General features: G+C 46.8%; 1 protein-coding gene across 3 annotated transcripts in view; it reads right to left on the bottom strand.

The window, feature by feature from the left end:
- Window positions 1-291: 291 nt before the first annotated feature.
- Window positions 292-10,327, bottom strand: part of crebbpa (CREB binding protein a) — a 100,142-nt gene continuing 90,106 nt past the window's right edge. For 2 of the 3 annotated variants that reach the window (XM_034109506.2, XM_034109574.2), the window contains exons 23-30: window positions 10,132-10,282; window positions 7,007-7,153; window positions 6,792-6,905; window positions 6,483-6,648; window positions 6,072-6,239; window positions 4,610-4,771; window positions 4,134-4,415; window positions 292-3,767 (exon numbers count right to left, since the gene is read on the bottom strand). In XM_034109506.2, the coding sequence (XP_033965397.1) occupies window positions 1,524-3,767; window positions 4,134-4,415; window positions 4,610-4,771; window positions 6,072-6,239; window positions 6,483-6,648; window positions 6,792-6,905; window positions 7,007-7,153; window positions 10,132-10,282 (3,434 nt within the window). In that variant the 3' untranslated portion in view covers window positions 292-1,523. The remainder of the gene's footprint in view (window positions 3,768-4,133; window positions 4,416-4,609; window positions 4,772-6,071; window positions 6,240-6,482; window positions 6,649-6,791; window positions 6,906-7,006; window positions 7,154-10,131; window positions 10,283-10,327) is intronic. The other variant, XM_034109635.2, reaches the window with a different exon arrangement.

Here is a 10,327-nt window from a genome sequence, read left to right as displayed (position 1 = left end):
TTATCAGAGCAACAAGCTGAGCTAACTCGGTTAGCAGATCCGAACTGCCCTGGAGAAACACATGAAACTACTTTATTCAGTGTTTACCTTTACCTTTAATCACCGGGTCCGTGTGGTCATTTTAGTAACCGTTTACAAAATGTCAGCTCCATCTACAAATTGCTACTCCGATTAAAAACTCATGCACTCTGATCCGAAACTATGACACTTCAAACTCACCACCTTTTTAACCGTTATCACTTGTTTTTAAACGCAACCTTAATGCTGATGGGGAAAACTGATCTGAAACAAAGGAGGTACACACAGGAGTGATGCTTCATTATTTGGTCAACAGAGTACTGGAGATATTCTGCTGCACAGTTTATTTAACAATATGGTATATAAGTAAGAAATGAGTCTTTAACCAGTTTATACAGTGATTTCATCTCTCTTCCTTATATTTATAGTATTTTGCTTAACTTGATTTACAATAGGAGAAAAAGTAAATCCCCCCAATTCAAGTTTTAGTGAGAGGAATGAGAGTTGATGAAATATTCCTCAGGGTGAATCTCAAACGTGCCTTTCATCTCTATCGCACACATCTTAGTGTAACATTTAGAGGATGTGGCTCCGTCAGAGATGTGTCCGACAAACAACCAGTGATCATTCCACCTCAGCTTAGGGGGCTGGTCTCTTTCTCACACTTTACAACATTTGTATGACAAATTATTTTTTTAATGTCAAAGCAACAATGTTCCACACCAGCAAGACAACGTTATCCCATTTCCAGGCAACTGAGATGTAGGTTGCAGTCCTTGTTTTCTGTGTTTGTGAAACCAGCTGACGTTATTTCGGTGACAGTGAGGGTTTGTGTGAGTGTCTTCATGTGCGCCCGTGTACATGCCCGTGTATAAACAACCGCCGCAGTCCATTTCCTATTTCAATACAACTGAGTGCTCTTCATACACACAACGAGGAGGGGAGCGGTCCCTGAACGCATCGTTTCGGAGTAATCGTACAACACTAGATTACAATTGCCAGGAATAACAGCTTGAGAAAAGAACGAAAACCTGGCCCAAATTCCCAGACAAATTATGTTACAGTTTCAACACAACAATTATTTAAGTTTATTTTCCAAAGGTACAAAATAAAAAGATATGAATAATATAATGCAATTGTACATTTTCTTTTTAAAAAAGAAAGGAGAAAGGCATGAAAACATACCAAAAACAAACCAAAAATAAATTGAGTATTGAACACATTTGGTCTCAACCAAAAAATATATTCTTTGTGATTTAAATTCCATTTGAGAAGCAACTTTTAGGAAACAATTACATTCCCTCGAAGTTTTAGCTTTTTTTTGTTATTTTTTTCCTCGACCAAATTTCTTTTTTTTACAACAGTTGAAACTTTTTACATGTCAGTACAAAAAAATGCTCTCAACCTTAGAAAGAACAAACAAAGCCCTCCATCGGATAAAGAGTCCGAGGAAAAATAGAGTGGGGATGGAGATTGTGTTTTTTTTTTAGTTCCGAGCAAAAATGCTACAATCCCTCCACAAACTTCTCCAGAGTGTCCCCTGTAGCGTCTCCCGCCAAACCCAAGTCACTATTCAGCCCCCCTCTGTTGGGTGTGTTAAGCTGCGGGAGCATAGCGCTTTGTTCTGGTGTCCCCATGTGTCCTTGCTCCAGGGACCCTGAGAGCGGGCCCCCTAGTCCCGGGTGGGGGGAACCAGAGTGGGCTGGGTGCGGGTGCTGGGGCGAGGGCTGGGGCTGGACCTGCGGGGAGGGGCTGGAATGTGGCCGCGGCTGCTGGGGCTGCTGCTGCGAGGGCGGACAGGGGGACTGGACCGGGGCGGGGGAGCGGACCTGGTTGTTGAGGACGTTTACTAGTGTGGGCTGTCCGGGGAGGTGGGCTCCACCCTGGGGCTGGCCAGCCAGCAGGTGGGTCTGGGGGCTCATGGGACCGGGCTGTGCAGGAGAGCCCATCTGCTGCTTGAGGAGGGCCTGCTGCTGCTGTTGGAGCATTCTCTGATGCAGTAAGGCCTTGGTGGAGTCCATCACCATGCCGGGCTGGGCCATCTGAGCCATGGGGGGCAGTGGTCCCATGGGCCCCCCGGCGGCTCCTGCATTGGCCTGCATGGCTATCTGCTGCTGCTGCTGCATGCGGAGCTGGGAGTATGTCGCTGCCGTGCCCTGCGTCTGAGCCGGGAACTGGCCTGGATGGCCCTGAGGCATCACCCCCTGCTGTTGTTGTTGTTGCTGTTGTTGTTGTTGTCTTAAAAGCTGCCGTCGGTAGAGCTCCTGGATCTGTGGGTTGGTGTGCGCTGCGTTGATCATCCCTTGGGCACCTAATGCAGCCAAGCCCTGTGCAGGGGGCTGCTGCGGCTGCTGGGGGGGCATCGCCGGCCTCTGGACTGCCCCCCCTGGCAGGGCCATGGTCTGCATCCCTGGCATGCCTGGTTGCTGCGGCTGCTGACCCGCCTGCTGCGGTTGCTGCGGCTGGTTGGCGTGGTACTTGGCTGTTCGCTGTTTGATGAAAGCAGCCATCAGCTGAGGGTTTGATTTGAGGATGTTGAGAACCTGCTGCTGCTGCTGGGGGGAGCTCGGAGACTTGAGCGTGCGGAGCAGGTCCTGCAGGGCGTTTGGGGCGATGGCTCCCGGTCTCTGGGGCGTTTGTAGCCGAGCACCAGGCTGCTGGGGAATCATCATCCTCTGTCCCGGCTGCTGCCCCGGGACCATCAGGCCTCGCTGCATGCTCAGGGCCTGCTGCGGCGCCTGGCCTGGGACCAGGCCCACTTGTTGGTTCTGAACCGCCTGCATCGGCCCCGCGGCTCCTGGCCACTGACCTTGTATGCCGGGCTGCATGACCTGGGGTCCTCGGGGGCCCGGCACCATCTGCATGGGCGGCTGCATCGGCCCGGGCATGCGCTGCTGAGGCTGCTGGGGGTTCATGGTTAAGCCGTTCATGTTGACCCGGTAGTTCTGCTGGTTCTGCTGCTGGGCCTGTGCCATCATCTCGATGTGCCGCGCCATCTTGACTGCAGCGAGGGGCGGCTGCTGCTGGAGCTGCTGAGGGGGCGGGGGCTGGGGGAGAGGGGACTGCTGCTGGTGCAGGGGGGAAGCCTGGGGCCCGGGCTTGCCCTGGGACACCGGTGCTTGAGGCTGCCCGTTGCGAGGAACGTTGGGAAAAGCTGGGGACATGACGCCTGCCGAGTTGGGGGTCTGCGGCTGGTTGGAAAGCGGCTGCTGAGGGGTCTGAGGTGTGTTGGGCTGGGTGTGGGCACTGGGAGTGCTGGGGGCAGCAGAGGCCGGGGGGGACGGTAGCGGCATGGTTCTGCCTTGCATGGAGGCCATTCTCCGCCTCATGAGCTGCGCCTGCTGCAGGCGGTGCTGCAGCTGCTGCTGGTGGAGCTTGTTCTTGATGTTCAGGCAGAACGGGACGGGACACTTGTTCTCCTGACAGTGCTTTGCGTGGTAACAGCACAGAGCGATGAGCTGCTTGCATACGGGGCAGCCCCCGTTAGTTTTGCGCTTGCAGCCCTTGGTGTGCTGCACCACTCGCTTCATCTTCTGGCAGGACGGCAGAGAGCAGTTGGCGTTGCGACACTGACAAGCGTGGACCAGGGACTGGATGCAGCGCTGGATGCTGAGGCGCCGGCTCTCCTGCGGGCTCTTGGAGGCCTCTCCACTCTGGCCGCTGCCGTCATCGTCCAGGCCGAGGCCCCATTTCACCATCTGGTGCTCGTGGCCCTTCACGTTGTAGCAATTAATACATAGATCAAAGTCCTGCAGGGTGGAAAGGAGCATTGTCAGTCGAAAAGTACGAGTAAACATGAACAACCTTCTCACAGATCCAAACAGTAGAGTGCTGAAACTGTAATTGTGTGATATTATCAAGGATAAAGTTAAGTTTGGAGCTGCTCCATAGAATATGGAATATTTTCACTCCTATTACCAGAGAGTAGCTAATGTTCACAAATATTTGAACTTTACTCATTCATGGAATACATTTTGGAATTCTTCATTTAGAAGGTGGTTATTGGTACTCAATGAGGAACATAAATACTGTTCTTGATTTATCCTCATCCAAGTCAATCCAGTGGAAAAACTCATCAGAGCGTGCTAATGGCATATCTTTCAGTAGTCACTCACCTCGCACACAGTGCAATGCCAGCGAGTCTCCACGTGGTGTTTGCACTCGTTGCAGGTGTAGACAAAGCGGTCCTGGCCCTGGTTGTGCAGCTCCACCAGCATGCACATGGTGCTCCACTTGCACCTCCGGAGGGAGCTGAACTCCCAGTGTTTGTCCCGGGCCAGAGTCAGGAAGGCATCGCGGCCGTCCATCAGGTCACAGGAGAGCATGGGGTCGGGGTCCACGATGGGCGGCAGGGTGTTGGCCATGGGAGCGGAGTGGAGGTGGATCACAAAGAACACCTTCAGCAGTCGGGGAAAATAAATATAGATATAAGCACAAGCTAAACTCTAACTGCTATCACTACACTGAGGGGGGAGTATCATGAAATCCAATAGTAATGACAAACCATTGCCTTTTATAACAATCTAATAAACAAATGTTAATAATGGCTTCAATGGCTTAAATACAAATACAAAATCAAAACAAGTCTGACCTCCTTGTGCTTCTCCAAGGTGGCGTAAAGCTTCTGGGACAGATCATTGGCTACATTCGGTATCCCAGTCTTCTTCTTATTGGCTCGGCTCACGCTGCTCTTGTTTTTATTGGTCTTCTTGTTGTTCTTCTTCTTAGCGTTTTTGCTGTCGGTTGGTGTACCCTGTGGGAAATATACAACAGATCATTTTTTTTTTTAAAAGAAGTAACAAATGATCCCATATTTTGACTGTTCTGCATCTTTAATATTCCATGTGTTAACCATGTTAATAAAGAAATGTTAGGGTTATAAAAGCTGTGGAGTGCAAAACAGCTCTCAAAGATCCAAAAACATGAAGTTGTACATTTTAGGGATGTTAAGATTCGCATCGGTGCACCGGCATAAACGTTCAAAATGGGAGTGCACCGGTTGAAAGAGTGCACATCGGCTACAGTTTAGGTTGAACTTGCGATGCATCGATTGTAGCGTCTTTGCATCAGTAAAAGAACGATTAATTCATATAATATCCTCTCATCCTGTCAGCACTCCGCAGAGACGATCTTTGCGTCGCCACTACGGAGGCAGAGAGTCTCAGTTATCAACACACATGGAAGTCGAAGAGAAAGAGAAACACAGCCCGCCGAAAAATACCTACAAATCAAACGTTTGGCAACACTTTGGATTTTTCAAGAAAGACGGTCAACTTGAAAAATCGCTCACAAATTGTAAACGATGCCGAGCCGCTTTAAAGTACACAAGTAGTACGAGGAACTTAGCGACGCACATAAAGAGGCGACATGGGGTCTGCGGCTGAAAAGAGAAACCTGAAAGTTAGACTATGAGTTAAATCACTCAGTGAGGTGTTCTGTCAGAGAGAGTGGTGTTTAGTTTACAGCAGCCTGTGACGGCCAATAATAGTTTAAATGTCTTCCTTACTGTAAGCAGTTATGAAATACCTGTTTGTGAAAGGTTAGTTGTATTCTTTATTGTTCATAGAGAAACCACTGCTTTCTGCTCACTGGTGAGTCAGCCTCTGGATGAGTGTTCAGCACATCAGGCTGGCAGCTGTATGGGCATTGCTCTATGGTAGTTGTTATTTGCACATTGTTAATCATAGACAATGCATCCTTAAATTGTTTAACGGTGAGGTGTTATACAATTGCACTTTACTCTGGAGAGAGAATACTACACTTGTGAAAAGGCCAGTTTGTGAAAGGTCCAAGTGTTGTTTTTTTAAGGTAAAATATAAACACCATGATGGGATGCGCAGTACTAGTAGAGAGAACCAAATATGTAAAGCACTTTTTTGTTAATTTATGATATGCTGCATATGAGGAATAAAACTAAATCCTCTGTCGTACCATATTGAATTGTATCATTATTTTGCATCGTGTTGTGTCGGCCTCAGTGATGGAGATGCACATCCCTACTACATTAGTATCTTTGCTCGGCATCAAACCATGACAACAACGACCGACCGTACCTCTGGAGTTTCAGTGGTAGCAGTGTTCTCCTCCTTCTTCCGCTCCTCCTCCTCCTGCTCCAGCTCCTTGATGCTTTCCTCCAGCACGTTGGGCCAGAAGTCTCCTTCGAAGTACGGCAGCTCGTTGGCGGTGGTCAGGCGGTCCTCTGTCGCCTGTTTGCAGATGTCCTGGGGGGGAAAGACAAAAAGACATGGATTATTTGAGCGATTCAAAATGTATTCTACTAGTTTGCAGTCATCCAAAACGCTGAGCATTCACATGTTTGATGTGTATGTCTGATAATAACAATAGTAGCAAATGCGTTCAGACTACCAACTTTTCACACAGAAGTCTAGCAGGAAAATAGATCATGAACCCAGTAATCCAAAAGGTAACATGACAACACTCCTCTTTCTTATCCTAATCCTTACCTTGTAATCATGCAGAATCCTCTCTGCAAAGGCCTTGTCCAGCATCTTCCTGTACCACTCCTGAAGCCTCTTGGGTTTGGGGATCTTCTGGTCCTGAGGATGGCAGTGGAAGATGTAGTCGTCTCCTTCACTGGGAGGACACGCCCAGATGTGGCCCTGGGCATACCTGCAGCCATAGATAGAGCAAAGAGACCATGTGTAAGTCAGGACATTTGATTCCTTGGAAATGTCATCACGACGTTCTCCTTATTTCCCATGGCGTCTCTTTAAAGAGGTTGGGCAGAAAAGGAGCGCTAGAGCAAGGCTCACCCGAGTTTCTTGACATATTCCAGATAGCCGATGAGGATCTCGTGGTAAACTGCTGTTCGTAGAATCCGAGGTCTGAAGAAGTGAATACTGTCAAGGTATGATATGTAGACCCGTCTGCAGAGGTAGAGAGGGAACATGGTCAGTTTCACTCATAAAAAGCACTCGAATGCCAGCTTTATTGCCACGTGTTACATACAGGAGTTGGCTGTACAGACCTAGTGTTGGGGAATGCGCACTCTGAGCCGTACTCCTGCACGTGCATGCCAAAGAAACACACGTCCACGCCGTCAATCTCCTCGAAGGCGAAAAGTGCTTTGGTTCTGTAGGGGAAGGTCTCTTGCATTTCACCTGTGTCCACAAACCTGTCGTAATGAAGAAAGATTGAATATTAAAAAAGTGTGAACAGCATAGTGGGATGGCTTGGGTTAATGCCAGCTAAACCATCACATGAGTCTGCACTGAACACGACCCTCAACACACGAGGTGAGGACTGTGCAAAGCTGGAGATTTTATATATGTATAATAATAAGAATTCATGGTATTTACTTTAGAGCTTCTCCAAGTGCTGAAAGCGCTTTCCATTACATATAAGACTTGCAATACCTTTGATACAAATGTGGACAATACCCACAGGAGCAATTTAGGGTGAAGTGTCTTGTATAGCCAAAAATCCTCTTCAAAGTATTCGGTATCTCTTAAACATAAGCCATTTTTGTACGTTTATCATTTAAAAAACTTTTCCCCACGCTGACGTGTACATTGTTATTTTACAGTTTTGAATACATTTCACTTCTATTTCACTCTATTAATGTAGCCTTAATATTTCTTTAAAGGAATGGTCCACTCATTAGATAATTAATCAAAACTTCAGTATTTAGTGAAACGTTATGTTTAAACCATACCCTGAAGAAATCAGCGATATTCCCCGGTAAATAATGATTTTATAGCTCTTTTTTATCAAGACCTGTATATTCCGTCTGGCCGCCGCCATGTTTGCCATTTTCAGTAGTCACGTGATGGTTGTGACGTCATCCATGCGTTCACTTTGTCAACACACGGAAACATGGTGGAGTATTTCAGTTCGGACTCGTCAGCAGAGGAACAAGTTTTGACCAATGTGAAGAGATTGGATGGGGGAATTCAGCCATACATATCAGTATGACAATACGACACCCTCTGTCCTAAGACCCTCTGTCCTAAGACCCTCACATCGTACAAGGAAAAACTTCCGAAGAAAACCCACAGTTTAAAGGGAACATGGGAGAAACCTCAGGGAGAGCAACAGAGGAGGGATCCCTCTCCCAGGACGGACAGACGTGCAATAGATGCCGTGTATAAATTGAAAAGATAATACATTTGCAACATAGGTAGTCCAAATGTTTGAAAATGCATGTGTGTATAATGGGAAGATGATATAAGATACTATATGTATGCATGTAGTACCACCCTTGCTAGCGATTCCCTCTCTAGTTTAGCATACTCAGCTTCGTTGTCCCTGGCCATAGAATCACGATTTTATGGGGCCGGAAAAACTGGGGGGAAATACACACTAGTCGGTACTACGCTATATGGAAAGGCCACCAAAAACTGTCCTGGCCTGGACGTTAAAACGGGGCTAGCCGCTGCAATGGAAATGCGCTATAACATACCTTATTCTTACTCCGAGCACTACTTCTGCTCCTCCGTCGCTTAACACTTGCAGAGGGCGATTTCTCTACTGGCCGAACTGGTGTCCTGGTCGGTGATGACACCAGAAAGACCGATGGTACTGCATCTCAATTGAGTAATGGTTGTTCTTTAAATCCCATGTTATGTTTGATCATACTCTCAGAGTAGTCGTCCGGAAATGTGAAATGTTCGCTGCATACATGAGCCTGTGAATCTCTCGGTTCGGGCAGGCCACATTTCGCTAGCCACTGCCTCCGAATGTACTTCTTATGCTTACCTTTTGGCAACAGATGGAACCGAGCATTCCGTGGATTGTTCCTATCCGAATTATGGCAATATTTCGCGATACAGTGAGGCATATTTGAAGAGAGAAACTACAGTAAATAACATGGAGATCAACGTGTCTTCGAAAACCAAACGCATGGATTACGTCACGTCCGGGAAATGGCGGCGCCCACAGTGTTGATGTTATTTCGGTATATAATCAGTTTAAAATCACTGATAATGTCATCGGATTAAAAAAAAAAAAAGAGAGACTGGCAGAGACTGGTCTGTTTTATCGGATGATAATTTTTTAAAAATGAGTGTCATGAGCATACCATTCCTTTAAAAAATAATATGAATCATCTTGAATACGGTGCATAATACAGGAAATAGATTTCTTACAATTACACAAAAAATGATAAGTATTTAATTTAAGGCTTTTAGGAAAGAAAGAGTCATTCAGCAGCCCGAGGTTTGGCCTTGTGTGCTGCTGCTTTCAGCTCTTTAGCATAATGGGACGCTTCAAGTCAAGTGGCCTTGACTCAATAAAAAGCAGCCTTACTTCAGTCAACCTGAATACAACAGGTTCTTTGACCCCCCCCCCAACTACCTCCTGAAGGATGGGCGAGCAGCATAGACTTTGATCTTCAAACAGTGAACAACACTCGAAGGGTGTGCACTCCATCTCGTCAAACATGCAGGTTCCACAAATCCTCTGAGTGAATATAAACTCTTTATAGAGGCCATTACACTTTAACACGACGGGGACAATAAAAAAAGAAGCTCAGGAGAACACAAGCTGCGCCAGTGCATCTACAAATCAGCGAGGGCGAGACAGGTATGTGGTTGTCAAAAATAATGATGGCCTTCCTCATCCTGATTGTAAGGTTGTTCATTGATCTGACCGATGATCCAGTAGTTTAAAGTGATACAAATGCAATCTTCGTCTATCTTCGTATCATCCCATTTACCAGATGACCCCACCCCCTCCCTGTGGAGCCGGATATACAGTTTTCAGCATCATATTCTGTTTCATAAAATGCAAAAATATGGCGAAGATATAAAAATATGTAATGTCCGCCACATAAATCTTTACTCTTTTTTTGATAACAAAATCTAAATTAGATTATCCCTAATTCATAGTTTTGAGCGTGCGGAAAATAATAATATTTTTATCAACTTTAAATCATCGTAACTACTGTTTTACTGGGTCTATTTGCATGAAACAGCCAGTATTTTCGACAGAAGCAGCCGATGTTGGCCCAACTGCCGTTTGTATGCGGTGCCGGCTTGAACAGGTCACATGATCTGATCACGCCGGCGTGGCGGTCGACTCCTAAGGGTTCAGTAACAAAGCCTACACAACATACACCCAGTTCTCCTGTGTTCTTATCCGTGGAGCTCTCACCTGGTTTTCATGCCCTGTTTTACTTCCGTTATTTTGTCGGAGCTCGCCACCACCCGCACAAACACCTCTCCGGCCTCCGGGTGGTTCTGTCTCTTCAAGTATTTATTCACACGGTCCTCTATGTACATTCCCAACCGTGTGGACTGCAGCCCTATAGTGGTAACAACCAGGAATAAAGAAAACAATATTAACTTTC

The sequence above is a fragment of the Pseudochaenichthys georgianus genome, chromosome 1 (genome assembly GCF_902827115.2).
Source record: "Pseudochaenichthys georgianus chromosome 1, fPseGeo1.2, whole genome shotgun sequence".
Classification (NCBI taxonomy): Eukaryota; Metazoa; Chordata; class Actinopteri; order Perciformes; family Channichthyidae; genus Pseudochaenichthys; species Pseudochaenichthys georgianus.
The sequence above is the reverse complement of the archived record's forward strand: the minus strand, read 5'-3'. Positions and strand labels throughout refer to the sequence as shown.